This window comes from Oreochromis niloticus, linkage group LG12 (genome assembly GCF_001858045.2).
Source record: "Oreochromis niloticus isolate F11D_XX linkage group LG12, O_niloticus_UMD_NMBU, whole genome shotgun sequence".
NCBI lineage: Eukaryota > Metazoa > Chordata > Actinopteri > Cichliformes > Cichlidae > Oreochromis > Oreochromis niloticus.
The window spans coordinates 8,612,067-8,626,989 of NC_031977.2; the positions used below are offsets into that span (position 1 = coordinate 8,612,067).

General features: G+C 41.5%; 3 protein-coding genes across 5 annotated transcripts in view; all 3 read left to right on the forward strand.

The window, feature by feature from the left end:
* Nucleotides 1-222: 222 nt before the first annotated feature.
* On the forward strand, nt 223-3,694 carry pop5 (POP5 homolog, ribonuclease P/MRP subunit). Its single transcript, XM_019365496.2, has 5 exons — nt 223-387; nt 465-607; nt 863-1,012; nt 2,795-2,878; nt 3,135-3,694. Exons 1-5 carry the CDS (start codon nt 368-370, stop codon nt 3,242-3,244), a joined length of 507 nt encoding a protein of 168 aa, XP_019221041.1. The 5' UTR covers nt 223-367; the 3' UTR covers nt 3,245-3,694.
* A 1,575-nt stretch (nt 3,695-5,269) lies between these two features.
* rnf10 (ring finger protein 10) lies at nt 5,270-11,973 on the forward strand. 2 transcript variants are annotated; one of them, XM_005473017.4, is made up of 17 exons: nt 5,270-5,833; nt 6,485-6,669; nt 6,783-6,988; nt 7,071-7,161; nt 7,266-7,450; nt 7,728-7,864; nt 7,984-8,138; nt 8,447-8,572; nt 8,696-8,936; nt 9,045-9,178; nt 9,281-9,398; nt 9,485-9,586; nt 9,670-9,807; nt 9,931-10,016; nt 10,103-10,169; nt 10,742-10,906; nt 11,026-11,973. In XM_005473017.4, exons 1-17 carry the CDS (start codon nt 5,671-5,673, stop codon nt 11,097-11,099), a joined length of 2,373 nt encoding a protein of 790 aa, XP_005473074.1. In that variant the 5' UTR covers nt 5,270-5,670; the 3' UTR covers nt 11,100-11,973. The 2 variants fall into 2 exon arrangements, with proteins under 2 accessions (XP_005473074.1, XP_005473075.1); XM_005473018.4 differs by having other exon boundaries at nt 10,103-10,160.
* A 440-nt stretch (nt 11,974-12,413) lies between these two features.
* si:ch73-138n13.1 (calponin homology domain-containing protein DDB_G0272472) overlaps nt 12,414-14,923 on the forward strand; it is a 29,137-nt gene continuing 26,627 nt past the window's right edge. For both annotated transcript variants that reach the window (XM_019365486.2, XM_019365487.2), the window contains exon 1: nt 12,414-13,168. The gene's annotated coding sequence lies outside the window, so the exon portion shown is untranslated. The remainder of the gene's footprint in view (nt 13,169-14,923) is intronic.

Genomic DNA, 14,923 nt, shown 5'->3' on the forward strand with positions numbered 1-14,923 from the left:
ATTGGCTAAGATCGATGGAGGTTGTCATAGTTACCCCAGGGGTGTGAATGGTTTAATTCCCGGGCCTTTCCGTTTCCTTATGAGCTCCTTGCGTTGTTTAGCTTCTAACACACAGGAGTGATCTGATTTGACGACCGTTTTATATTTTCTGAAAGCCACCTATCTACCAGGTCTTCCGCTTTTGAAATATATTACCCTTTATTTATTTTTTTTGGTCGGATGTGTTGTTGGACTGGTATCTGTAAATCCGTGCTGCCCCCATTTAAGTGTCGAATATACATTACATACTTCTTTCCAGTGTGTGGCGCTAGTGCGCTTGTCCGAGTTTTGTTGACGGAAGTTCCGACGGAAGTAGAGTAAAGCAGCGATGGTGCGGCTGAAGTCGAGGTAAAATCTGCTATTCGTATACTGTTTCCTCTAGCATGTGTGGTCATAGTTTCTGACGCTACATATTCTGTCGGCAGGTATTTACTATGCGAAGTCAACGTGTCGGACAGGAGCCAGCTGTTGCTGCTGGACGACCGAGCAATTATGGTGGCAGTGAAGGCAGCGGTGGCCCGCACACATGGGGACTATGGGGCCGCTATGTGTAGCATTAGATTTTGTGGTAAGAAATGTGTAGATACTTTCCAAGGATCAAGCGCCAACACTTGAATACCCATAAGCACTAAAGTTAATTTTAAAATGTATTTAGCTGTTCGTAATGTTTGCCTGTGGAAGCTGGTCAAGTAAAATTAAACGAAATTATAATAGTCCCAGCCCTTTGGCTTCAGGGGTGACGACACTCTTTTGGCATCGTGCTAATGTAGAATGTTGTTTGACTTTTTTTTGTTGTTGTTGTTGTCTTTTCCCCCCCTTTTAGTTAAATATCTGAACGCTCACACTGGAATAGTATTTCTACGTTTTCCCAAAAGGTGTTACAAACTCCTGTGGTCTGCATTGCCTTTCATTACCAGTATTGAAACTCGTGGACAAAAAATTCCCTGCTTTTTAAACTGTTTGCATGTAGGAGGTAAGAAAAAAACTGTAAACTAATATTTCAGAATGAAAAATACATACAGCACTGTGCAAAGGTGTTGAGCCACTCATCATTTCTTCATATATAGCTAGAAAAATCTGAAGTAGGTACACTGATTTATTGAAACGTGTGTAATCATAAATTTAAATACTGTATATAAGGCAAAAACAGAGTTTGTACAATTTAAATGAGTTTGAAAATCAATACAGGGTTTGACCACCTTTATTATTCAACACAGTCTGAACTATCTAATGTCATTTCATTACGTAGTCTTCAGGAATAGTTCTCCAGGCTTCTTCAAGCACATCCAAAGCTGTTCTTTGGTTGTTGGCTGCCTTTTTTCCCTTTCTGTGTCAAGGTGATCCCACACTGCTTCAGTGGTGTTGACTGGAGGTCAGTCCATGACTCTTTTTTTTTTTTTTTTTTTTTTTTTTAAATCTAGGTATGCTTTTACTGCACCAGCAATGTGTTTGAGATCGTTGATCACGAGGAAGACACTTTCCAGATGGTATTGCATGGTTTATCAAAATCTAATGCTTAATCTTCTGTGTTCAAAAGATCCCTCAAACCACAAACCACGACAGAGCCTCCATCATGTTTTACAGATGGCTGTAGACACTCACTGTTGTACCCCTCTCTTAACCTCCTCTGTACTTACTGGAGACAGTTTGGGGGAAAAAAAATCAACATTTGAGTCATTACTCCATAAGACCTGTTGCCACTGACTTTCAGTTCGTGTGTAATTTGACAGACTTCTGGTTGTTTCCCTTCCTTAAGAACGGCTTCTTGACAGCCACTCTTCCACTTAGATCATTTCTAATGAAGCAGTGATCAGCTGAAGGTTCAGATGCATCTTTCAGATTATGTGTGAGGTCTTTGCTGGATTTTTTTTTACTATTTCTTAAGGACATGACTTTCATATACTGCAGATAGTTCATCTGCTGTAGATAGTCTTTTAGGTGTGCCACTTCCTGTTTTGTCATCCACTTCTCCAGTTTTCTGAATTTTTTTAACAATGGACTGCAGACCATGCTGAGATAAACCAAATTTCCATCTTACAATTCTTTGGGAATCGTCTTGTTAGTGGAAAAAAAATACTATTTTACACCCGTCACACTGTGTTATCTTTGGTATTTTTTCACAGATTAAACAGAAGAAGTGGAAGCAAATTATGTACAGTTTAAAACTGGTTCTTTGCTAAGTTAACATTTATGTGTACACCACTGATTCATACCTTGAGTTAAGTGCTGTGGTGTGAATGAGACACGGCGGGTCCAGAGATCACAGTTTTGAGCCATTTTATTTATTCCAACTCTCGGCTGTCAGCTGTACATGCATCACACCACAAAAACTCACAACAAACCCCAATTCCCCGTGTTTTAACTCACCGGGCATGATTGCGGATGCCGTGCAGGTGCATCCGCACAGCCCCGCAGACCACGCCCCACCACAAGTGCTTTTTTTAATACTTGAATGAATCATCAGTCAGTGTTAAGAGGGTTAAGAAACAAATAAGCATTGCTCTGAAAATGGTCAGGTAGAAAGACTGAATTCACAATAAGTGAAAAAGCAACCAAGAAAAGCCAACAACAAAAAACTTTGAAAGACCTTCAGAAAGCCTGGAAAATTATTGCTCAAGATGATTTTAAACAATTATAAGGAGGTCTGGCTCCTTGGAAGGAAAATAGAAAGAAATTAGGGGTTGCTCAAGACCTTTGCACAGAACCATACATTTTAACTACATATAATTTAAGGTGGGTTTTTTGTTTGTTTCAGGGACAATTAGAACATGTCAGAAGTTTCTGATCCGATACAACACCCAGCAGCTCCATCGAATGCTTCCTAAATGTAAAAGCGAAGGTAAAGAATTGATTTGAACACAAAATTTTGCAGTTTTGGCGAGTGTGTTTCTTAACACTACACTAATATTATCCTCATAAAGTTGTAATGTTCTACATTTCAACTTTCATCTTAAATTATATAGGATGTGACCAAGCTCTTCAGTTGTAAATCTTGTAGTTCACTGAAGACAACAAACATTGGATCTTGGGACAATAAACACATAGTGAACAAAGAAAAATGCAGTTTGACTGATTTCTCCTCTTTTCATTTGCAGAAGAAAAACAGCAGGTTCGCAAAGCCATTCTAAGTTGTTCCCTAACAGAAAGCAAGGAAGCATTTGAAGAGGATTCAGAGAGTGAGGGGGAAGAGGAAGAAGAGGAGTGACTTGACCTCATGCTGGGGCCTCTGCTCAGGTTCAAGTAGGATGCCTGGTTGTGCTTGTTTTTTGTTGTGACTGAAAGAGAAGTCTGTATGAAGCATTTGAAGAAATGCTTTAACAACTGCAAGAATACCTTGTAGCAGGTTCTCAGTGCGTTTGTTACTTTAAACCCCGCCACCTCCTTCTTTCGATTATTCTCTGCACTGGAGGGACAGTTTACATGAATAACTTGGGGTTGCAGAGTGGTCTGATGGACTGTCTGAGTGTCTTTCATCTGCAAAGTCATGTGTTTGATCACATGATCATAAGTTAGTTAAATAAAACTGCATTTACACAGTGCAACACAGTACTATGCTCTCCTTCTGAAGAGTCAGACATTTAATTTTGTGTATTTTATTTGTATTGGTTCCTTTTTTGTCATAATATTTGTAAATTAAAGCCATGCTTTGAAGATACTGTGTTTGTGATGCTGTCCCAGCACTTTTTTACTTCACATGCTCACATAGACCATCTAGATCATATAGGCAATCAAATAGGCACTTTCATAATTTTATTAAGAATATACCATTCATTATATAGAAAGATGTTCTGTAGTATGTATACAAAATTATGGATACTGATACATACAGCAGGCTGTATGTAAATCATGACATCACCCACTGGTTAGTGACGTCCAGAAAGATCTACTACAAAAGTTCAACACAGCCAGGCTTGCTTTGCATTAGCTGGGTTAACAAAAAAAACCCGCAGTAGAAGAGATCGGGTATCACAATGATGGTTATCAGCTTTCTCGGTTAAGGTGAGTTTTCTGCCTTGGGCTCTGTGCATGCTTAAACAAAAAGGGGCATGCGATGTGTCATGACGGTGCACAAAATGATCCCTATGAGTGCCGCCTATTCTAAAAAGAGATGTAGTCAGATGATGATAGGAAAAAAATAGTAATAAAAATGTAAAAGAACATGAAAAATACGGTAAAATACAAAACTTGCAAAAACGATGAGCTTAATGCTGCAGAAAATTGTTAGTCTTGAAATTTAGTGTACAGAGAGGTAGATTAAACATTTTCATTTGAGTTAATTATTTTGATCCTGAGTACGCTCTCTGCCCTGCTGTTTATTTCAAAGGTGACGGCTGCAAGTTAGAGCTCTGAAGCTTAAAACTGGATCTATTTAAAAATAAAAGTTTTCATTGCCTGATGAAGAAAACATGAAGAGAGATTGAACGGGTATTCTTGGTGTGTGTTCTGTGTTCTAGTAGCTGCAATTTCAGCAGCGTAAAGGTCATCTTAGTGTTTTGAAGAGCGAAGGCTGGGGCTGAATGGAAACTGTGGACAGAGGATGCTGTTAGGCTAATGCCTTGTAACTGGTAAGTCATTAACCAGTGAACAAGCCTGGGCTAAATATCCACCTCAAGCTTGACCATGACTTATAAAATGAACTTATTGTTTCCTAAATCTTAGTTTCTACATTTATGGTCTTATGAGGTGAGACCCCCGCTTTTACCCCTGTGCAGTATCCAAGCTGCATACTTAGATTTGCAGACAAGGTCTTCTTGTGATCCCATGTACCCATCTGAAAACTAGTAGAGTTTTGTACATTGAAAATCTTAATGTCAAAACTTTGTGGCATTAAAAACTTGTAATGTTTCTGGATTCTGGTTTATTTTACTTGGTTCATGTGTCTTCATTTTAAAATGTTACTTTTTTGGAGAGGAGCAGCCATTCAGAAACAAAGGCTATGGCTAGTTTGAGGCCCTAGTTAAATTGAGGGTCTGCACTAAGGCCCGGTATAAAGGTAACACCAATTATTTATGCCATCCGGGCATAGCTACTCCAGTTGACTCCATCAAAAAAAAGAACCCAAAACAAACAAACTATTAAAAAAAACATAAAGTATGAAGAAAACAAAAGTATACTAAATTTATTTTATCACCCTAAATCCAATAAACTAATCCTAATCTGACATGGTCGTTATTACTACGTCTCCCATGATCCCTCGCAGGGCCTCTTCAAACAAATCGGCAGGCAGCACAAGAAACATCCGGGTCTCTCAGGTTCCTGTCTGGCGACCCGTCGCCATTAGTGCAAGCTCGTTTTGAAGGATATATTTTTTTGGCTAAAATCTCCGAACTTTTAGGTTTTCCAGCTCTTGGAAAACATTTATCGCCTTGTTAAGGGCATATTGTTTTCCTTAGCGAGTAAAAATCCTAAATTCGGGGGGTCTTGGCCCCGCGTGACGATTTTTCGTCCTCACTTCCAACTGCTCCGATAACTTGAGACGCCGAAACCGTGTCTCTTATTTTTTCTCGTGTTTGTTTTATGGTCAAGATGTCGCCGTGATGGGGTCTCCGCGTTTGACAGAAATGAATCAGGGCCTTCGTCGCCTGACCCGCACTCACTGCAGCCCGCTTTCCTTCTCCGTTTTTCCTTTTTATGCTAGAGAGCTCAGCGGCTCTCTGCCCGGAGCTCGGCCTCAACACCGCTCACTGCACGGAGACAAACATGGAGAAAAACCCCAACAACAGCAGCAGCACCAAGGTTCCGCCCCGTTCCAGCTCCACAGGCCCGGCACCGGGCGAATCTAAACCCAAAACAGGTGAACACATATCAGGAAACTGCATAAATATCACATGAGGTTGCCAAACACATTGTGTGCTCTTGCAGCTAAACACCCATTGCCCTGTGGCCTGTTGGGGCCTAGCCGTACTGCAGAGGTTGTTTACCTTGTATGGCTAAGGACCTGACGTAGCTGTCAAAACATTTGACCCACCAGCTGTCACAAAAGTACCCGATATTTCCATCCAGCATTGTTTTACTTATTTTTTATGACATGGTGACACATTTCCGCTACCAATCAAAAGCTACTAATGTGCTTAAATAAATATTTAGTTGTATAGTTTTCACAAAACGTGTATGTTTTCAGATGCATGAAAACTGGTATTTTGTTTGCTAAATCCTGGAAAAAAAAAAAAAAAATGCACTGAAAATCCATAACACACAAATTAAGATGTGCTCTAAACAAACACCACTGAGCTCTGTAAGAAACTGCATTTGCACTTTGTTCTTTATATGGGGTGGAAATGTGCATAAGGCTTAGTTTTTGCCTACAGACCCAATTAAAGAAGACTTAATCTACTGTTTTTAGACGTTGGGTCCGTCACATTACAAATCAGCTTGAATTGTGATGTTTATAAGTGTTTCCCCCCTAACACTTTTTTTTTTTTTTTTTTTTAAATTTGGATTTCAGAAGGTAAAAATAATGGAGGCTCCAAGCGTTACAGCCGCAAGCGTGAGCCCTCCTTTCCTAAAGCCGACAGTTTCCCCGGCCCTCGCCGCACCAATTCACAGAAAAGCAAGAATTTTGACAAGAGACCCCCTCAGAGAGGTGGAGGACGACAGTATGGAGTTACAGGTGGAGGACGACGTGAGGAGGTGCGTGTTTCCAAAGGCTGATGTTCTACTGACCTCATTTAGTGGTGAGAAAACTTCAGCAATTGCTTGTTGACATGCATTTGGTCAAATGCGATCGATCCCCGTGTCTCCAGGTAGCAGAGACGCGCCGGGCCGAGTTCAGCCCGGCTCAGTTGGCAGGACCGAAAAAAATAAGCCTGAACCACCTGCTGAACTTCACTTTTGAACCCCGTGGAGGTAACAGTGGCGTTGGAGACGGAAGCCACTCCTGTTGGGGCCGTCGAAACAAATGGGGCCACAAGCACAAGCCCTTCAACAAGGAGCTTTTTCTGCAGGCCAAGTAAGCAGCCTCCCAAACGAAAATGATCCTGAATGCAGAGACTCGATGTTTGGGATTTGTCTCACCTTTGTGTGTGTTGCAGTTGTCAGTTTGTGGTGACTGATGACCAGGATTACAAGGCTCACTTCACTGATCCAGACACTCTGGTCAACTGGGACTGTGTGCAACAAGTGGTGAGTTATCCTCCATGTTATGATGGGGACGTGTTTACTTAACTACCTATATTTAATCAAATGAAAGTATGTCTCTTGACAAACCATTTCTGCACATTCTGCAGCGCATCTATAGCCATGAGGTGCCATCGTGCCCCATCTGCCTGTACCCTCCTGTGGCAGCCCGCATCACCCGGTGTGGACACATCTTCTGCTGGCCGTGCATGCTGCACTACCTGTCTCTTAGTGACAAGACCTGGTCCAAGTGCCCCATCTGCTATGAGGCAGTGCACACAGCTGACCTGAAGAGGTAAATAAGAAGGAAGCAAAACATTGCCTAAAGGAGAAGAGGAGTTACTTTTTTTTTTTCTTTGCCCATGGCTCATTTAGACATGATTAATCTTAGTATATACAAATGAGTTCTTTGCTGCTTGCTTACAAACAGCCGCCTGTCCCCGTCTTGCACCTGTGAGCCCTGCGCCCTCACAAGTTCTCCTGCTACATGGAGATATTAAAACAGGTTAATTTAGTTTGCGCAGGGTTTTTTGGTTTGTTTGGTTTTTAATCACTTGCTTGTGTTGTTGCAGTGTGGTTGCTATGGAGACCAGACAGTATGTGGCTGGTGACAAGATCACCATGCGCTTGATGCGAAGAGAGAAGGGGGCTCTGGTGGCCCTGCCTAGCTCTCAGTGGGTGAAGGTGGAGGAGCCTGTTCGTTTTGGAGGCAAGTCTGTGCCAGTTTTACATAAAAGATCATTTTTCAGTTTTAAATTCGTATAAGACTTCATATACTTCATATAAGTTTAAAAGTATTTTTAAACTCTGTTCACATTTATTTTATAGATGCATGTTTGAGTCCATATTCCAAGCTGCTGCTGACCTCCCCGGCACAGGTCCTGAACCTGGTGGCAGAGGAGAAGGGAATTCTTCAGGCTCAGCTTAGCCAGGAAGAGGACGCTCAAGGGTGCTTCATCCAGAGCGCCCTTTGTCTTTTACAGGTAGAGCTACGTGCACATTTTTGGCAACTAAGACATAACAACATAGACATAAATAATGCAATAGACAAAATAAAGTGAAGACCAAATGCAAGTAAAGTGAAAGAAGCGCATTTAATTTGTATGAATAAACATGCAAAAGCATAAATATGCTAAATTGTTGGGGTTTTGGGTTTTTTTTTTACTATGCTGCTAAATCCATTTTCTCTTGGGTGTTTTGTTTTGTTTTTTTCTTTGATTTTTTTTTTGTCTAAGGAAGCCAAATAAGCAGTTAACTGATGATGTCTTTATCTGTATGTGTTTGTGATTAGGAACAAGAGGAAAAGCTTCTGGAGCAGCAGAAGGAGAATGCAGACAGCCTCGACTTGTCCTCTCTGACTATGAAAGAACCTTCTTCTCCTGTGGAAGAAGGGGTGACTAACATCAGCAGTGCCAAGGTGAGTCTAAACCTTCTTTACTCTTTTTCACATTGTTGTATCTCTGGTAATGGGATCAAATGTATCCTATTTTCGTGCTCCTGGTTATGGTTTTTTGTCGCCTCTGTTTTGTTTCATCTTTAGCCCGTGCTGCAATACGCCTCAGCATTTGATGACGAGGTGGCAGAGTTTCCGGAAGATGCTGATGCAGAACTGCCAGGCTTTCCCGAAGCCATTCTGGAGAGTGTGCTGGAGGAACCTCCTGCAGCTACAGGGGATTCCACCTCAGAGCTCCAGCTTGAAGAGGAGAGCCCGGCCATCCAGGCAGAGTCAGGCCGGCCCTCAGCCAGTGTGGTGCCCGGACCTTATTACTATTTCTACCAAGGTTGGTGATCCTCTGCTCCACCCATCTACCCAGGATAAAAATCATGCTGTAATATGTAAAATTTCCTCATCCCTATTTTTCTCCTGCTTTCCATTTTTCTCCATCAAGCTGACGACTGCCAGCAGATGTTCCTGCATCCTGTGAACGTGCGCTGCCTGTTACGTGAATACGGCAGCTTGGAGGCCAGTCCTGAATCCATCACCGCCACAGTGGTGGAGATAGTGGGGCAGACAGTCACAGAGGTCAGCGAACAAAGAAACAAAAGTCTGACGTCGTGTTGTTTAATGTAGTTTTAACTTAAGTCAACACATTTAATTTATTTATCCCCCACGTCCCTTTTGCAGGAGATCCGCCGCCGGCATCGCTATCTGGCTCATCTTCCACTCACGTGCGAATTCAGCATCTGTGAGCTAGCACTGCAACCACCAGTCCTGTCCCAGGAAACTCTGGACATGTTTGCAGGTTAGAACACTTAAAACCTTTTTTTTTTTTAAGGGTTTTACTTTAAGGGTTTCTCAGATCAAATAAATTGTCCTTTAAACCTTTAGATGACTTGGAGAAAAGAAAACGCCTGAGGCAGAAGAAGGCAAGAGATGAGAAACGCAGAGAGAAGCGAATTGAGATTGAGGAGAACAAGAAGCAGGGTAAATGTAAGTATACCTGAAAATTACACCTTTTATGTACCTCATATTTTCAGATTGAGGTCTGTAGTACTTGCATTTTCATTCCCCAGATCCTGAGGTGCATATTGGACTGGAGAACCTTCAGCATTTCCCAGCATTCGGCTCTCCACCTCACAACAGCAGCCCCCCGATCCAACCTGACTTCACCTTTGCGCCTCCTTCGCCCCTCAGCAGCAGCCCTTCCTCTGGTAAGATCACCCCTTCCATCTGCCATTTATTGATAAGAGTTTCCTCCTGTCAGCTGCCTGCCTGGCTTTTGGTGATAAACGCCATGGCATAATCTAATTTTTTTTTTTTTTCTGTCATTTCAGATGGAATGAAATTCTCAAGTCTGAATACGCCGTCACCTGTCGTGGGTAGTGTGGAGGATGAGTCCCACTGCATGTCCTTTGCACAGGTGTGTGTAGGAACAGTATTCTTTGTGACTTAAGGAAGTGTTAGTCATAGCTCAGCAGTGCTTTAATAAGACTGTTTCCTGTGTAGATGCTAAGAGATGGGAAAGCAAGAGCTGATGCTGGGCCCAGGATCACTCCAAAGAAAGGTAATGCAGGTGTGTAGATACTGTGGTGCCTTGTTTGTTACAGTTGGGCTGCAGATGGGAACAATGAGAAATCTCACAGTTAAAATGGCAACTCCTGTTAAAATGAAATTGATTAGAGGTGCCTGGTTGGCTCGTGATAGTAGCTACAGCAGTAAGCTTGTAATTATGGGGAGAAGTTTTAGTCTGCTTTATAAACTGGTAATACTTGAGCAAAGAGCCAGATAATATACCCATGTTGTCATCAAAGGGTTTGTCTGCTTACATCCGCTTACAAGGTGGAATAACAGAGTCACACAGTTATTGTTAATTTATTCAAACCAAACTTGTCATAGGAATAAAATTCTGATATATTGAACCTTGGCTCAGAATAAAACCCCAGCCTCATCAAGGATACATTTCTATGTTTGTGCTTCCTGTCTATGTGGTTATATCAGTTGTTACAAATTGCACGTACCGAGTGGGTGTGTGGGTGAAAATAAGCAGAGCTTTGTGTGTTATTGTGCATTTCTGGTAAAACCAGTTTTTGGAACTGCAACACCCAGAGGCTTCCTGAACTCAATGTTGTGCCTTGTACCATGCAGATAAGCTGCTCGCTCCCCCAGCAGCGGACAGCGATGGTGAGAGCGACGGCTCAGACCGTGTCCCAGTGCCCAACTTTCAGAACTCCTTCAGTCAGGCTTTAGGGAAGGCACTTATGCAGTTGGACAGTGGTCCAGTTTCTTCTCCACAACCTGTGGTTGAACCAGGTCAGGAATCTCTGATCCCTCACATCTACTTAGCTGAAGCCTGATATTTCTGACTAGCCTCATTGTTTGTTCAGAGACGATCACACGCTCACTCCCGTCTGGGACTTTTTCTCTTTCAGATGAAAAAGGAGGAAAAAAGAAGAAGAAAAAGCAGAAGCTTCTGTTCAGCACATCCATGGTTCACACAAAGTAGACAACACTGAAGTTCATTTAATCATATTGTTTCTCCCCCACTGCTTGTGTTTTCACTTTCACGCAGATCTTTCTGGAACTATAAGCTATGGAAAAGGATTTGAGTTCATGCTGCTTCAAACATTGTTCCACTGGCTTCATCCCCTGTTCGAGCTGTTTGAGTGTCTTTCCATCAGTTTAACTTGCATACATTTCTGTTGTACAACAAGGCCAAAGCTTTGCACCATCATGCTCGTGTCACAATGAAAGCCTTATGAGTCAATTTTAGTTAACATTCTAAGTATTACACGTGCTTCAGGCTAATGTAACTTCCATGTACCTGAGTGCATCATGGGGTCTATTGTAGGAAACTGCCCCAGAGTGTTGCGTCTTGGGCCCTGTTCATGGCATTAACATGCGTTTTTGGTGATCCAATCACAAGTTGGCTGCCTGAGTATGTGTGTTCACAAATGCGGTGCTAAGAGTGCAACGTGTACCCAAGATGTATGTGCAAGACATTAGACCCATTAGTAATATAGACAGGGTAATTTGAGGGTGCTTTATACTAGAATAGCAGTCAGCCAGCTGCAGGTACGTTACACCTTTAAAACTTTCCAGGATACCCAGCACCCACACATTATCAGTCTGGAACTTAAATACAGAAGGAAGCAAGTGAGTAAATCTTTCAGTGTTTATCACAGGTCAAGTCTTGGGCTAGCTCTTCATATGTATAGATCTGGTGGATTGCCAGAGTCAAAGCCCTAGTATTTGGTAATGCCAACATTATGCCTACACATTAAGTTCTAATGTCAGGAAGTGAAAACACAGTATTGTGCAAAGTAGTTCTGTAGGTTCATCAGGACTCTTGATATATTCTGCCTGGATAAACATGAATAGCACTTTCTTGTCATTCACTTTCTTCTTAATTTCATCTTCTGTTGTAGAATGTTTACTCACTTTTAACATTATTTCCCCAAGTTTTATTTCAGTGTTGGAAATTTGTGAAGTTAAGAGAATTACTGGCTTAATGAGTGCTAGTGAAATGAGAACAAGTGGATTTGATTTTTTTTTTTTTTTTTTTTTTTTTTTTTTTGGGAGGGCTCTTTAATTCACCTTTAATTTTGTGCAAGTTTATAGACTGGTAAGCATAACTAGTCTGTTGCAAATAATAATAAAAAAAAGATGCACAATCAAAGAACGGGCTGTTTGCTACACTTCTTTACCCATGTCTGGCAAAGTGAAACTCAAATTAGGTCAGTTCACACGATCTTATTAAAGCAGCTCCTTTTTTCTCCACAAGAGGGCAGTCTTAGTCCACCTGAGCTGTGTAATAAAATTTAAGTTATTTCAGACACTGTTTTGTATACTGACTGTGCAGTCAAAGCTTGGTTAAGAGTGTAGTCTGAGATGAAATAAATCCATAATGCCTCTGAAGTGCATGAATTATGCAGATTTCTTTATTGAAATAGGTGTCGGCATTCAAACAGAAAATAACCAGTCAGCCTTTTTTAAACTGATGATTTGTACTTTTTAACATGGGAATGGGTAACTAATGCCATAAAGTTGGGATGGAATAATTTTTGCCCGAGCACATCCTATACTCAGGTTCGTATCCAGTTAAAGGACATTAAGTTATCCACATTCATCCCGGAAGTCGAAGTAATGCATACATATGCGTTACACCTGATGAGTTGTGCTATATACCAAAAATGATTCCTTTGTACATACAGTATACAAACACTAACTGTGTCATTATCTCTTACTAGAACGACACAAGTTTATGTAGCAAAATCCTATTTTATGTTTTAGTTGCACTTTATTTTGAAAGCAATAGCCGGAAGTGCTATGTGGAGCTGGATTGTGCTGAAAGTACTCAGGCGGCTAGTTGCCTGTCTAGTCTATCCCTGTCAACAATACTGCAACCTGAGACGGGATAGCCAGCCAGCCAGTTGGCTAGCTAAGTAAACCAGCTAGGTTAGCTGCTCTGCTAACCAACTGTCACGACTCGTAATTTTTCCCTTAAGTTGGCGGGATACACTGTGTTAGAAGTTGTTTCGACAAGCGTGGAGGGAAAGCTGACTTTACGGTTTGGTAAGTTGTCTGCAGTTGGGATCAAACAGGCAGCGAAAGACAGGTTCAGTCAGTGTTTCCATTTTGTCAGTCCAGCTTCTTGAGTTGTTAGCTTACGGTTGCTAGCCAGCGAGCTGCTTAAGCGTTTGTCTTTCCTCTTGTTTGAAGTCTGTGGGAATTCCCAAACAACTGAATGCAACACGCTCGTCCAATGCGTCTGCACACTTCCTTTTTTTTCTTTCTCCTTCTGTACGTTAAATGTGCCCCCCTGCTGTTGGGAGCAAGCCAACTCTTATCTGTCGCTAAACTGGACCGGGCACTGTCGAGGTAATTTAGGTGAGCAGACACGACATGAGGAAGCACTAACACTTGTTGCTGAGATGGAAAACGACCAAACTTATAAAGCTCATTTATTAGCATTGTTGTTTAGATTTATTTGTATCATTACGTGTGTGTGTGTGTGTGTGTGTGTGTGTAAGTGGTTGGGATGCTTGGTTTTCTGTAGCATCCAGTAGGTCCACATTAAATCTGGGTTATGGTTTACTGTGATATAAAACTGTGGTTACCTGCTTCACTGTTGTAGGGTTGCTTTTAAATGTCAAGATCACCTAAAAACCTGAGACTACTACATTATGCCCATAATAACACAGCAAAATATAACAGCCAGGCTAAACTCAATATAAAAATTCTTCTTAGATAACAGTATCACATATTTAACTGTTAAAGTCCAAGCCTGTGGATTTTGATTTATATTTTATGTTACTTTACCATAGGTGAGAACTAAATTGGGGTAATGCTCATCTTCTTTTACTTGTTTTGTTGTCTACGTAAGGAAATTTCCTCTGCATAACTGGCTTAGCCGGGTTATTGACTCATTGTCTTTAAAAAGTTAAAGACAGTAAGTGAGTCAGGGCTAAAACAAAACAAAACAAAACAAAACAAAATGCCTCTATGCCCTGTGCCCTACTGTCCTGCATGTATACTCTGAAATATGTCTCTAACATTCGCAGCATCTCTTCAAAGTTGACTATTTAACATCTCAGGCTTGAAGAAATGCTCTTTTCGATTGTTATGTGAGGCTTGCAGTAATGAGTCGGGCGTAGGATACTCGGTGGTGTGTCTAAGCCTATATAAGGCAGACGGCTCCTTAATCCCCCTGTGCTGCTCGTCCCACCATCACAGTGGATGTTTGGCATTCCATCTCAGCAAAGGTGTTTCCTGCCACTATCTAAAGTTCACGTTTTCATCATTTTCAACAGTCTCTGTTAGTCAACCGCCTTCGTGGCTCTGCTTCCTTGTCTGTCCAGTTTTTATGTTTGTATGTTATTTTTTTTTCTCTTTTATGAATCATGTACTTGCCCACTGAGTATTTGGAGCTTATCAGCTGATGTGCTTGATAAGACACACAGCGACAGGGGTGATCATGTAAAGACGTGACTGGCACAGAAAAGGACACCAAACAGCAGTGTTTATACTTCCAACATTTGCTGATTGAAGGCATTTAGATGCAGTAGTGTGAGGACTGCATTGGCGATGGCGTGCTTGTACTGATCGAGGACATAATGCAAATATAAGCACGGGAAATCGCAAGCATATACGAGAGCAGAGTTGATGACTTTTGTTGTGCAAGTTGTTATATGTCTGGACTTAAGCCACTAGCACTAAATATATATGGGTGTGCCTGTGTTTACTGAAGTCTGTGTCAGTGTAAACATATCATCTATTTGCTGCTTTTTGAAGGCGTGAGAACACCACAGCAACGCATTTGGACTGCCC